This window comes from Macrobrachium nipponense, chromosome 43 (genome assembly GCF_015104395.2).
Source record: "Macrobrachium nipponense isolate FS-2020 chromosome 43, ASM1510439v2, whole genome shotgun sequence".
NCBI classification, from domain to species: Eukaryota; Metazoa; Arthropoda; class Malacostraca; order Decapoda; family Palaemonidae; genus Macrobrachium; species Macrobrachium nipponense.
Window position 1 is genome coordinate 2111357 of NC_061104.1, and position 15513 is coordinate 2126869.

Sequence of the window (15513 nt, forward strand, 5' to 3'; positions counted from 1 at the left end):
GGTATGTGGGCGTAAGTAGCTGATGTGCGGCCGCAGTAAGTGTTTTTGGAAAGGTTTTGGTCTTTACAAATCTATATATATATATAATATAATATATATTATATATATATAAATATATTATTATAATATATATATATAATATATATAATTATATATATTCTTATATAATCCCTCACCATTATTTTGACCCCAACCACTCGATATGACCTCGCAAGTTCAAATGACCGAATCACGTGACCGGCCTGTAACCAACGACCTCTCCGAATTAAATGGAAACCTCCATTTAGCTGACCGGAAAACAAGATGGCGTCACGCACGCCATCTTGGGGAGTGAAGGAATTTCACTCTGGTAAATTTGTTGTGCTTTCACGCCGGGTGATTCATCTTGCCTTTCACATGTGATATCTCGATTAACGAACGGCTCTCTCTCTCTCTCTCTCTCTCTCTCTCTCTCTCTCCTCTCTCTCTCTCTTAAGGTTATTCTTTTTAAACTTCGAAATATTCGCGTTGAAATTTAACATCTACATTTTGTGTGTGTGTGTGTGTGTATGTGGTTGGTAAATCCATCTGTGAAACCCCAGGCAGCCTCTCTCTCTCTCTCTCTCTCGCGTTTTGTAAATCCTTCTATGAAACCAAAATCAGTCTCTCTCTCTCTCTCTCTCTCTCTCTCTCTCTCTCTCTCTCTCTCTTCGCCCGGCTTGAATAGCCCACTAATTTCGGTGAAAGAATCCAGATCTCTCTCTCTCTCTCTCTCTCTCTCTCTCTCTCTCTCTCTTTTAAAATGTCCTCCTTACTTTTTTATATTTTATTTTCTCATTTTCATAGAAGCCAAGGACGACCAATTTGAAGTTTTAACTTGAGACCTTTTCCCTCGAGAATCACCTCTGCTCAGTTCCCACGGTGACTGTGTCTTAATGGTCGACTACGAGTGATCAAATTCCGCTCATTATCCTGACTTTGTCATTTTGAATACCCAGGATTGCCTTTATGGCACATTATGCCTTCTTCTTGGGCTTATTCCTTTCTTTGTGCTCTCTCGGTACTTGCTTTTTTCATTTCCGCTTTGCAGAATTGGATGATGTAGATAAAGGCGTTTTCCTCTGTGCTTTCTCTGTACTTTCTTCTTCATTTCCGCTTTGCAGATAGGTTGTTATAGATACATGAGTTTCCATTCGTGCTTTCTCTTCACTTTCTTTTCACTTCCACTTTCCAGATAGGATGTTATAGATAAAGGCGTCATCCTCTGTGCTTTCTCTGTACTTTCTATTCATTTCCGCTTTGCAGATAAGTTGTTACAGATGATTTTCAAAGGTAAACCAGTTTCTTTACGAAAAGGCAGTCCTGTTTTTCCAATAGAATGAAAAGTTCGTGTCTGATTAAAGGTAATAAATTGTGCAGGTAAGCCAGATGTTTTCAAAGAAAAGCTACATTGTTTTAAGAAAAACATTATCAGTAAATTTTCTTATTAAACATGATAAATCACTAAAGTAAACATTTCTTGTTTTGACAATAAAATGAAAGTTTTTTTTTTATTAAATGCAATTAAGTCCACAGGATAACCAGAGTTATTTGCATAAAGGAACTCGCGTTTAGGCAATAAAATGAAGGGATATTATCTCATTTAAATATAATAAATTACACAGGTTAACCAAATCTTGGTTTATTAAGAAATTTTAGTGTTATTGTCTAACTAAATATAACAGAACAGTTGTTTGCCCATACAGACCTACAAATCCGTGAGCTTCTAATTAATCTATAATGAAAATAATATGTTGGAATAAAAAAAGATTATTTTGTTATATTAATGTTTATAGTAACGTATTGGGTGCCATTGCTTTCATACATTCATATACGAAAAGTAAATTGGATTAGCAAAATGTATTATAAAATACATTAGTTCGTCCGGTGCATTTTTGATTAAAATCAAAATAATGTCGAAAAATGAGTGGAGGGTTTTGATAACAATATGTTAGTTTGTCATTAAAAAAAATATAAATTTTTGTCCATCTAAAGTTATAGTGTACATTTTGTAACGATAAATTATACAAATGAAACTTTGGTAAAAGTGTATTCTATATGAATATTTTATTTCCATGAAATATTCTATATTTTTAAGACACATGATAAAAAAAAACCTTACCAGTCTTTGGGATGATATTGAGTAAAGAATGATTTTTTTTCAAATCTTAAATATTATTTTGCATCAATATTTTGTGATGGTGAAAAATGAAAGAATATAGTGCTTTCCGTGACAAAAGGTCAAACAATCATCACTATACAATGTTATTATTACAATAAGAATAACAAGGGGTAAAGTCATATTTAATAAAAGTAAATATAATAAAAACTTAGAAAACAAGATTGATTAAAAATTGTGTAAGTCATGATACACAATATTCTCTCCCTCTGTCATCATCACTAAATTATATCGACAAAATCGTCACTATACTATGATGACAAAAAATAAAATCATTTTTTGTGAGGCTAGATATGAAAAAATCTAAAAAAATATAAAATATAAAAACACTATCAAATTGAAGATCAACATCACCATACTATAATGACAAAATCATTACCATTCTATGATGACAAAACATAGAACCACATTTAGTAAACCTAAACATAATAAAAAAAAATTCTCAAATGTAAAAAAAAAATAAAAAAAAAATGACCCAATTTAAGATAAAGGGACAATACTCCTCATTCATCCGAGGAGCCCCCTATCGCGGGCCTCAAGAATCCTCCACTCCGGAATGCGGGGGGTACGCTCCCTCCCCCCTCTGCCCACTTCGACGGACCGCCTGGAGGAGAGGCCGTTTGTCTCCACCTCTGTCGTGGGCACTTTGTCGCAGCCTTCATGGTTGACCATGAAGAAAGAGGGTATGTTCGAAGGGACGTTGAATGTCTGGAAGATTTCTTTCACTCGGGCTTCAGGGTCTGTGGGCATCTCCCTAAGGGTATAGGGCACAGATTACTAATAATGATAATTAATAATAATAATAATCTGGTATCTCTCTAAGGGTATTGGGCACAGATTACTAATAATAATAATAATAATAATAATAATAATAATAATAATAATAATAATAATAATAATAATAATAATAATACTAGGCACGATCCCAAGATCCCTGAAAAGGAATCTAGAAAAACTAGACGCTGAAGTAGCTCCAGGACTCATGCAGAAGAGTGTGATCCTAGAAACGGCACACATAGTAAGAAAAGTGATGGACTCCTAAGGAGGCAGGATGCAACCCGGAACCCCACACTATAAATACCACCCAGTCGAATTGGAGGACTGTGATAGAGCCAAAAAAAAATAATATTAATAATGATAATCTGGTATCTCCCTGAGGGTATAGGGCACAGAATTAACTAAATAATAAAATAAATAAATAAAAATTAATAATACAATAAATAGTCTTGGTAGATCCCTAAGAAGGGTATAGGGCACTGATTACTAATAATAATAATAATTATGGTATCTCCCTATAGATATAGGGCACAGATTAATGATGATGAAAATTATATTAATAATGGTATCTCCCTAAGGGTATAGGGCACATATTAATAATAATGATAATAATAATAATAAATATCGTCTCCCTTTGGGAACAGGACACAGTTAAATAATAATAATAATAATAATAATAATAATAATAATATTAATAATAATAATAATAATAATAATAATAATAATTAATAATAATAATATTAATATAATAATATTAATACTGGCTCAAAAACTTCAAGGCCCTACACCCAAGAATAGCAGAACAACTCCAGCATTGTATCTCAAATCACCATGCACCCAAATGGATGACCACAGGAAGAACATCCTCAGTCCAGAAAGACAAGAGTAAGGGAAATATAGCCAGTAACTACAGGCCTATCACCTGCCTACCAATAATGTGGAAGTTACTAACAGGTATCATCAGCGAAAGGCTATACAACTACCTGAGGATACAAACACCATCCCCCACCAACAGAAAGGCTGCAGAAGGAAGTGTAGGGGCACAAAAGACCAGCTCCTGATAGACAAAATGGTAATGAAGAACAGTGAGAGAAGGAAAACCAACCTAAGCATGGCATGGGTAGACTATAAGAAAGCCTTCGACATGGTACCATACACATGGGTAATAGAATGCCTAAATGGGGCAGAGGAAAACACCATTAGCTTCCTCAAAAATACAATGCGCAACTGGAATACAAAACTTACAAGCTCTGGAATAAGACTAGCAGAGGTTAATATCAGGAGAGGGATCTTCCAGGGCGACTCACTGTCCCCACTACTCTTCGTAGTAGCCATGATTCCCATGACAAAAGTACTGCAGAAGATGGATGCCGGGTACCAACTCAAGAAAAGAGGCAGCAGAATTAACCATCTGATGTTCATGGACGACATCAAGCTGTATGGTAAGTGCATCAAGGAAATAGATACCCTAATCCAGACTGTAAGGATTGTATCAGGGGACATCAGGATGGAGTTTGGAATAGAAAAATGCGCCTTAGTCAACATACAAAAGGGCAAAGTAACAAGGACTGAAGGGATAAAGCTACCAGATGGAAGCAACATCAGACACAGATGAGTCGGGATACAAATACCTGGGAATAATGGAAGGAGGGGATATAAAACCCAACCACCGATGAATGGACACGATCAGGAAAGAATATATACAGAGACTCAAGGCGATACTCAAGTCAAAACTCAACGCCGGAAATATGATAAAAGCCATAAACACATGGGCAGTGCCAGTAATCAGATACAGCGCAGGAATAGTGGAATGGACGAAGGCAGAACTCCGCAGCATAGACCAGAAAACGAGGATACATATGACAATACACAAAGCACTACACCCAAGAGCAAATACGGACAGACTATACATAACACGAAAGGAAGGAGGGAGGGGACTACTAAGCATAGAGGACTGCGTCAACATCAAGAACAGAGCACTGGGGCAATATATGAAGACCAGTGAAGACGAGTGGCTCAAGAGTGCATGGGAAGAAGGACTGATAAAAGTAGACGAAGACCCAGAAATATACAGAGACAGGAGAAAGACAAGCAGAACAGAGGAATGGCATAACAAACCAATGCACGGACAATACATGAGACAGACTAAAGAACTAGCCAGCGATGACACGTGGCAGTGGCTACTGAGGGGAGAGCTCAAGAAGGAAACTGACGGAATGATAACAGCGGCACAAGATCAGGACCTAAGAACCAGATATGTCCAAAGAACGATAGATGGAAATAACATCTCTCCCATATGCAAGAAGTCCAATACGAAAAATGAAACCATAAACCACATAGCAAGCGAATGTCCGGCACTTGCACAGAACCAGTACAAAAAGAGGCATGATTCAGTAGCAAAAGCCCTCCACTGTAGCCTGTGCAAGAAACACCAGCTACCTTGTAGTAATAAGTGGTACGAACACCAACCTGAAGGAGTGATAGAAAACGATCAGGCAAAGATTCTCTGGGACTATGGTATCAGAACGGATAGGGTGATACGTGCAAATAGACCAGACGTGACGTTGATTGACAAAATCAAGAAGACAGTGTCACTCATTGATGTCGCAATACCATGGGACACCAGAGTTGAAGAGAAAGAGAGGGAAAAAATGGATAAGTATCAAGACCTGAAAATAGAAATAAGAAGGATATGGGATATGCCATTGGAAATTGTACCCATAATCATAGGAACACTAGGCACGATCCCAAGATCCCTGAAAAGGAATCTGGAAAAACTAGAAGCTGAAGTAGCTCCAGGACTCATGCAGAAGAGTGTGATCCAAGAAACGGCGCACATAGTAAGAAAAGTGATGGACTCCTAAGGAGGCAGGATGCAACCCGGAACCCCACACTATAAATACCACCCAGTCGAATTAGAGGACTGCGATAGAGCAAAACAATAATAATAATAATAATAATAATAATCTGGTATCTCCCTAAGAGTAGGAGCGGTACAGATTAATAGGAATAATATGATAATAATAATTTATCATCTCCCTATGTGTATAGGGCACAGATTAATAATAATAATAATAATAATAATAATAATAATAATAATAATAATAATAATAATGAACTTACCTGGTCAATATCGTATAAGACACGGTAGGGAACCAGAGCATCCTACCGCACTGGACTAGAAGCAGGTCGTTGCCATATTCTCCTATGGCCAATTGCCCAGGCATTAACAGACCTGAAGGTAATGGAGAGATATCTCATTAACTAAGTGACTACCTGTGTATTTCCCGTAAGTGGGGCGGGGGTTAGGCATTTCATTTAATAAGGTTCTTTGCAGTGTTCCTTGGGGCTCTATCTGATGGCCCTTTCGTTTATTTTATTGTACCTCCGTTCATGTTATCTATCTTCATGTTATCTATCTTACTTTCAAGAACCATCTCCCAGCAGTTTAATGGAACAGCGAGGTTTTCCTTCTGTCGCACCTACACGGTGCACTGTAGGCATTACTCAAAGTCCGAGCGTTTGGCCTGTAGCCTAAATCTCATATCCCAATTCAAATCAACTAGAACAGAAATGAGGTCATTTTGCTCACCGTCAAATCCAGCCAGTGTCACGTTGAGTCCAGAGGGCCCAGAGGTGACCTCGCTCGTGACCTCGTGTTTCCAGAGCCCCACGAATCCTGGAACCATCCAGGTCTCTTCCAGACGTACGCCCTGGAAGTGGATAAGGAGTTAGATTTCAGATATTCTGGGATGTCTTAAGTGAACTGGATTTTGATCCGTAAAGTATTCGTCCCCAGGTTCGATCCCCGGGTGGGCTAGATGTCTTTATTGATAGTTATAATTCCCCTCAAGTATAATTCTAAACTACATGCCCAGGTTCGAATCCTGGTTGGGGCCAAAAGTACTAATAGCTTGTAAGGTATTCCCAAGGAAGAGGGACTTCGATATTGAATGATTTTCGTGGCTTAATATTTATAAATGAAATAAATTTCACTATGTATAAATGAAATTATTCATATATATACATAGATAACTAGAAAAATAGATAAATTTAAATTAAAATGATATAATTAAAAAGCAAACCTACAGTGAATTCGACATTGAAATATATTCATCTTTTAATATTTGTCCTATATACACATAGGTAGATAGATAGATATAGTTTTGTTTAATAAGAATAAATTTTAAAAATTCATATATATACATGCATAAATAAATAGACAGATGCACAGATAGATATAGTTTTATATAATGTAAAACAAAAAGTTAAATTTAATTCAATTTTGAATTATATTCGCTTCTAAAAGTTTGTAAAGATTGTAAAAATTCACTTACTCATAAACAGCAAAGTTTCATATAAATAGATAGATGGATTTATAGAGATATAGATATAGAAATATATATAGATAGTAAGAAAATGCTTACTCCTCTCTCCTTCGGGAATCCATTGAAGGTGTTGCAGGAGAAAACGCGTCTCGTGCTTCCCAAGGTGACCCAGTTACCTGTAAGCTACAGAGATTACAGGTCAGTTTGCTGTTATCCTGTAATATTACAGGTGCTGAAAAGACAATAGACTATGGGAAGATAATTCTCTCTCTCTCTCTCTCTCTCTCTCGTCCCAAGGTGAGATTATAGGTCAGTTTGCTTTTATCCTGTAATATTACAGGTACTGGAAAGACAATAGACTATGAGAAGATAATTCTCTCTCTCTCTCTCTCTCTCTCTCTCTCTCTCTCTCTCTCTCTCTCTCTCTCTCTCTCTCTCTCTCTCTCTTCCCAAGGTGACCCAGTTTCCTGTAAGCTACAGAGATTATCGGTCAGTTTGCTGTATCCTACAGAAATTACTGGAAAGACAATCTATCTCTCTCTCTCTCTCTCTCTCTCTCTCTCTCTCTCTCTCTCTCTCTCTCTCTCCGAGGTGACCCAGTTTCTCTCTCCATCAGACCTAAACAATAGCAGTAGTTGTGACATTTCCAGAATGCTCTCTCTCTCTCTCTCTCTCTCTCTCTCCTTGTACCAGAGCAAGGCAAGAACATTTTTCGTAATATTTTTAGTTGCGATGCATTCATACTCTCTCTCTCTCTCTCTCTCTCTCTCTCTCTCTCTCTCTCTCTCTCTCCTTTTCCCAGACTAAATCAAAAGCAGTTGTTGTAGAATTTTTTATGTTTTATTGGATTCTCTCTCTCTCTCTCTCTCTCTCTCTCTCTCTCTCTCTCTCTCTCTCTCTCTCTCCACTCTGTCAAATCCGGCCTTTTCACGCTGGCCAAAAATGCATAAACTAATTTTCCATAAGCGAGAAACTAATCCGCCCCTTTTTGCCAGGGTGGTAACTCTGTTAGTCCAACGCACACGAAAGCTGGGGTAATGTAATTTACGCGCGCACACACATACACACACACATACACACAGGCATAGCAGTGGTTGGTTACCTTTGTGAATGCCACGGTACACAAACGAATGGGCAAATAAAATTTTGGGGGCGTAGGTGGGCACGGGGAGTGGTTGGCATTGAGTGATGAAAGGAATCTTAGAAATTATTATTATTATTTTATTATTATTATTATTATTATTATTATTATTATTATTATTTGGAAGATTGAATTGTAAGTCAGTGGTTCGCCTGAGGTGGGCCTGTCCCATATGAATAGGGCTCATCTGCTTAATAATAATAATAATAAGATAAATAATAATAATAATAATATAATAATAATAATAATAATTTAATAATGAGTTTTCCAGATATATCTTATTTCAACCTATATCTATATTTTTTTCAAATTTTGTTTTCTTTGAAAATTTATTTAGTCAGGATTCATACAAATTTCACGAATTTTTAATCAGATGTTATGGAACTGTACTTCGATATTTACCTAATTGTTTTAGAATTTTATATATATTCTATATGAGTTGTATTTGAATGTAATGCAATTATGTAACCTAATTTTCCAGAATTTCATGAGCAATTTAAATGGATTTTATTGGAATGTCATGCAATTCTAACCTAATCTTCCTGAATTTTATACAAATTTTATATGAATTTTATTTGCATATCTTATAATTAAAAACTTAATTTTCCAGAATTTATATGATTTTATGACTTATATATAAATATCTACTAATTCCAATTTAAAGTATATATATATATATATATATATATATATATATATATATATATATATATATATATATATAACATCCTATGACCTTTTGTCAATTCTAAAATAATTTTCTAACATTGCGATCTTACCACCGATGCGTCCTTCGCGCTGTCGAAGTCGAAGTGTCGCTGGCAGCGACCGAAATCCTGGCTTGTCGCAATGCTAGCGACCATCCCAACGACAAAAAAGCGACACAGCCATTCCACTGTGTGTCTGACCATCTTGGCACCGATGTGGCGTGATTCAATTTCCACGTCAACTGGTAAGCTGAATCCTGTAATGAAAAGGGTTAGTTTTACAGATGTCACTTTGGGGAGTGTTCTCATGGAACTCTACTATACTGTAGGCATGATGTCTTTGGGACTGGTGATTCAGTTCCCACATTAACTGGAAGGCTGAATCATGATCCTGAAATGAGAGCTAGTTTTACAGATTTTACTCGGCACTTCCAGGATGTGGAATTCTCTGCCTTCTTCTGTGTTTCCTAAATCGTTTGGCTTGTCTCCTTTTAATAGGAAAATCTAGCTCTTAACTCTGTTGTATTTGCATGTGTGTGTGTGTGTACATATGTATTCGCGCGCGCCTGCGCAATTGCAGCAAGTAATACTGCACAGAATTTGCTCTTTTTTTATTTGTACTCTAAAAATGAATATGAGAATGTTGAGAAATTATGGGCGTTTTTGTATTAAAGGAAGGACCTATTTCAAAACTGAACCAGCCATTTCCTCCAAAAAAAAATTAAATTACAATCTACCAATACATTTTTCATACCTACAAAATGTTTGATGGAAATCCATCAATAAATTTCTGAGATATCTTCTGGACAACGAAACAAACGGGTGGCTAAACAAACAAACTACATCCAGTCTGGTTCAAGGAGTTAAGATAGAGCTTGACATTGACTCACAGGGACAAACTTTGTTGATTATGGAGTTTAGCATCGGAGCAAAAACAAGTCTTAGACTGCAAAACTGAAGATGCTAAAATGACCATATTTGCAAAGCGGGGGAAAAAATTAGCCGTTTGAAGAGGAGGAGGGTAGGTATATATATATATATATATATATATATATATATATATATCATATATATATATCTATATATATGGGTAAAAATTAGGTTTTTGACAAAGAAAGAGGGTAATACTGTATATATATATATATTATATATATATATATATATATATATATATATATATATATATATATATATATATATATATATTTATATATACACACACATTTTACAAGAAATTAAAGTAACAATTTTTACTTATATTTCAATCAGGCACAATCTAGGAACAAAAGGAAATATGTGCCAACGTCATTCTCGAGCTAAAAAATAGAAAAAAATGCAATACCTGGCAAGCCCCTGTCATTACACCATTCAAGGACACCCCCCTACACCCACCACACCCAAATACTCCCACCCCCCCCCTTCCCATCCCTCCGCAAGACACCCGCGTAACGGCACCAAACCCAAGGACCCGATGCAAGGATTCCACCCATCTCGGTCTGATATCGTACGTCTGGCAGTCATGACGCTGCCGACGATGTCGTACAGGAGTAGTTGGGTGCAACAAGGATGAATCAGCTGTTCATTTTTTATCCTAATTTTTTATATATCGCGACGACAATGGAGCAGAGATTCGTTCTCTCGCTGTTGGAAATTATCGTCTATTGATCGATCCGTTGTTCTGTAGCTCTCTTTTCCCTGGATTTTTTATGATAATGGAAAGAAGAGCGATAGGAAACGGGAAGTCAGCAGCGGTCGAGTGAATGCGCGATAATTACGATGTTAAAAAAAACGGTTTATGAATGGAAAACACTCCTTTGAAATTACTCAGTCTCTCTTACTCCTCTCCACTTCCGTCTCTTACTCTTCTCTGCTCCATCTCTTAACTCCTCCATTTCTTCCCACCTATTTCATTCCACCCTTTTTTCCTTCAGGTTTGGGCAACAAAAGGTCTCTTTAACAACGTATTCTTGGTGTTGATGCTAGTTATAGCTGGCGTTTAGCGAGCGCTTGTTCTGACAGCGTATAACCTTTGATGAAAGACTATGTATCAATCATTAACATCTAAAGGTACTAATTAAATAACTGGTATGTATTCTCTTGCGTTTGGGTGTGTCGAGATTAAGGGTTAATAAAGATAAGGAGATGTGAAAAAAAAGGTTAATAAAGGTAAGGAGACGTGAAAAAAAAATTCATTGCGGAGTTGCAGATGCGATGTGATCACAATTTCATTTTCGATCGTGCAATTAAATAGTTGTAATTGTATATATATATATATATAGATATATATATATATATATATATATATGATATATATATCATAATATATATATAATATAATTGACTGTTATAGTATTTATAAAAGTACAACAGAGACCCGGTTCTACCGTACCGTTAAGCGAGAGACAAATGACTGCATTTATCCCACTGAACAAGACGAAAACTGCTACAACGTAACCTGTTGTTTTTATATTTACTTTTTTTTTTACTTACCTGATTTCGTCCTTCGATTACCGTATCGTTCCTTCAATCGTAAGATTTTTCTTTCTTTTTTTCTTTAATTTCCTATTGTTTCAACCCACTAATTCCCAAATCAGTGTCATTATATTTTGAATAATTCAATGTTGTTGCTTAATGAAGATATGTTAGCCCATCGCTTGTTGCTAAAGGGAAAATTATATTTGGAGGTTCTTGGTTTCTCTGTCTCAATCTTTCTTCATATAAAAAGTTCATTTGTCAACCTTTCATCAATTTCTGTCGTAAACAAGTCTCAATTTAATTCCTTTCCTTCTTCCTAGGAAATTTCATTCCTTAGTTTTGCAATTTCTGTTACAGACAACTCTCTTCTCCATTTTCTAAGCCTTCCCAAATACCTTTTAGCCTTCCTAAGGAATCTTATGTCTTTGTTTGTTTGTTGCAAGAACTTTGCAACGTTGTTTTAAAGCTCCTTCCATCGTTAGGGTTTTCTTTGCACTTTTTAGAATATATTCTTACAATTTATTCCGCTTTCTATCCTTCCAAACATTCTTTTCAGCTTATCTTGTACATTCTTCTTCTTCTTCTTCTTCTTCCAAATCGACGTCAACTCCATAAGGCATTTTCCCCAATCATTCTGTTCCTGTACGTGGACGGGATCACCGAAGACAGTCCTCCCTCCTCCTCCTATACCTTCTCCCATAAACCAAGCGGAGTTCCTTAAGGTCAAGTTGGGGGTCATCCGGTTTTTTGCTGGCCTTGTATCTTGCTTGTATCCTCATGCCTCGTGATGGTGAGCTGACTAGCTAGCTAGCTGGCTGGCCTTTCCCCTGTCATGGGGGAATGCGGAGGGATACTCCATTGTTTTTAGTTTTTTATTTTCTTGAGGTGGGGGAAGAGAAGGATACTACTCCCCCTTTTTTTAAAGGATTGCTTTGGGAGAACGGCGGTATCAAGGATGTTATGGAAGGATACTACCCCTGTTTTCATGGATTGTTTTGGGGGAATGGAAAGATGCCCTATTTTAGGGATTGTTTTGGGGAAGGGAGGGATACTCTCCCGTTTTAAGGGATTGTTTTGGGGGGATTTTTTGGTGAAGGAGGAATACTCTCCCGTGTTTTAGAGATTGTTTTGAAGGATGGAAGAGATAATACCCCCAATATTAGGGATTTTTTTGGGGGAGGGGGGACACATTCCCCATTTTTAAGGCTTTTTTTCGGAGGGGACAGAAGGATACTAACCCCAATTTTAGGGATTGTTTAGCACAGGACCAAATTTGGGTAATTGCCAACCCCCAAACTTATTTTCTTGCACCTTCAGGATATGACATCATGCTTGCTACCGGATACATACGACTATTCATCCCGACTTACTTATGGCTCTGGATGCATCCGCTTCCCGGATTTATGGATCCTGAAATAATTCCTGAACCGAATTTTATTTTATAAAGCACAATCGTCAGGATATCACAAAAGAGCCGTCTTTTGTGATATCCCAGTTCACGTAAACAAAACGAAGCAGAACCCTTGCGAAGCAAATAAACGTTATGTCAAAGATCAACAAGGATTTTTTTTTTTTTTTTTTTTGCTTGAGAAAGACGTCACAGCAAAGGCAGGAAATGAAGCGCCAGACAGGATAAAGCAGGATAAAGGCAACGACGGGAAATAAAGCTCTGGTTAGGAAATTACACCTGCAGTTGCAATCAGCATTTGGGAGACTTATAAAGTATCAAAGGTGAAGTCAAGTTTTACGGATGAGATGAAACTGTTCGTGCTAAATTCTCATTCTTGTTAAGGAAATACGTCGTAGGAATAACGTTATAAAGGAGAAATGAATCTCATAACGTGAAATCACTTTAAAAATAGTTATTCCTTTGGTATAAATTAAAGTTTTTCATGGGAAAACATCTCATGAAATATAAAGCCTTATCATGATGAAACGATATTAGTAAACCAAGCAATGATACATTTCAACAAATCGTAGGAATAAAGTTATAAATTAAAAATAAATCTCATAACGTGAAATCACTTTCAAAATATTTATTCCTTTGGTATGAATTAAAGTTTTTCATGGGAAAACATCTCATAAAAAATAAAGCCTTATCATAATAAAACTATTTTGATAAACCAAGTAAGGTATAATATCAAGCAATGATAGATTTCAACAAACACTTCTACACACAATGCGTACACCTGTATACAGGTATTAAAAATGCAATACAAATTGTGCCATAAGTACAGGTAAACGAGTTAATCACACCTGTTTAGTTAAGCCTTCCCAGGTGTACCTGTAGGCGTTTTAACGGGTCAGGTATAAATGCAGTTACCCACGTTCTATCTCAACTGAATTGGAAATGTATACACAAGGAATCCATATACATATTTATGTGATAATTACTCTCAACTCGTGACTCATACAATTTGCATAAGTTTCAAGGAGAGAGAGAGAGAGAGAGAGAGAGAGAGAGAGAGCTAAACTTGTAAACAAACCGTATAAGTATTAAGGAAACTTATTTAGTGTGTGCGAGAGAGAGAGAGAGAGAGAGAGAGAGAGAGAGAGAGAGAGAGATAAGCTTGTAAACAAACCGTAGAAGTATTAAGAAAATTCAGTAGATTGAGAGAAAGATCAGAAACAATGGAAACTTGTAAAAAAAAAGTGAAAATATTAAGGAAACTATGTAAGAGAGAGAGAGAGAGAGAGAGAGAGAGAGAGAGAGAGTGATACCCCAAACACAAACACTTCTCCAATGCACAAACAAACAAACAAACCCAGCGCCGAGTTTCCACCAGGGACGGTACCTGTCTTTCACTACGAACCACCGAACCAGACTGACTTCGTCCAGCAGACTCGAATGATTTCGGGATCCCAGCTGCAGGATAAGCCTCCATCCATCCATCCTACCCAGCCATCCCTCCTCCATCCATCCCACCCCAAACCTCCTTCCTTCGCCCTTCGGCATTTCCTCCATCTCATCGTCACGGGGTAATGGTCATGCACCCTACCTGCAGAGTCTCAAAATCACTGCGTTGTACCCAAGTCTATTCTGACATCCTATACTATATTATGTATGTGTGTATATATATATATATATATATATATATATATATATATATATATATATAATATATATATATATGAGAGAGAGAGAGAGATGAGAGAGATGAGAGAGAGAGAGGGGTGGGGGGGGGGTCTTCTTGGGTAATTGATGAAGTTCTTCAATCTATTTACGAATAATATTCAAGTCATATTTTCTTTACTGAATATGTTCAACTCTCTTCCTATATTTTCCAACGACCTACAAATTTCTTGTGCAGTTTTTTGTTCGATTTTTTGCTCACGATTTTTTGTATCCATTTCTACGGGCATATCTGCATTAGCTGTTTTTATATATGTTTTTTTCCGTGTTTTATCAATTCGATGAACTGTTCCCACCCCATATTTTTCTCGTTCGTATTTTTTTCGTATTTTTTCATTCGATTGTCACGAATTTCTTGTTTAATCTTATTTCTTCTTTTTTATACCGGTGAAATAGACGTCAATTTGTGTATGCCTATAGGCTGGGCATTTTGAGTTGCAGAACTAGAAATATAAAATCTACTAAGTTTCCCAAGTATAGGCCTTAGTCCTCTTAACCAGTTTCTTTTGCATTGACGTTCGGAATGAAGCTTCAGAAATCTCTCTCTTCTCTCTCTCTCTCTCTCGTCACCTAGACATTAGTGGGACCCTACTTCAAAACTGGTTTCTCTCTCTCTCTCTCTCTCCTCTCTCTCTCCTCTCATCTCTCTCTCTCTCTCGCTCTCTCTCTCTCTCGTGTCCAATGTTTTATTTCTGGATTTACCGGAAGCTATTTTGAAACGTTAAGGAACATACTGTAATATAATAATAATAATA

General features: G+C 36.7%; 1 protein-coding gene across 2 annotated transcripts; it reads right to left on the reverse strand.

The window, feature by feature from the left end:
• Positions 1-2439: 2439 nt before the first annotated feature.
• On the reverse strand, positions 2440-14495 carry LOC135213974 (uncharacterized). Of its 2 annotated transcripts, none has more exons than XM_064248049.1 (6): positions 14421-14495; positions 9223-9407; positions 7402-7485; positions 6567-6687; positions 6098-6209; positions 2440-2951 (listed from the first exon to the last, which is right to left on the reverse strand). In XM_064248049.1, exons 2-6 carry the CDS (start codon positions 9352-9354, stop codon positions 2705-2707), a joined length of 696 nt encoding a protein of 231 aa, XP_064104119.1. In that variant the 5' UTR covers positions 9355-9407; positions 14421-14495; the 3' UTR covers positions 2440-2704. The 2 variants fall into 2 exon arrangements, with proteins under 2 accessions (XP_064104119.1, XP_064104120.1); XM_064248050.1 differs by having other exon boundaries at positions 14391-14455.
• Positions 14496-15513: the final 1018 nt, after the last annotated feature.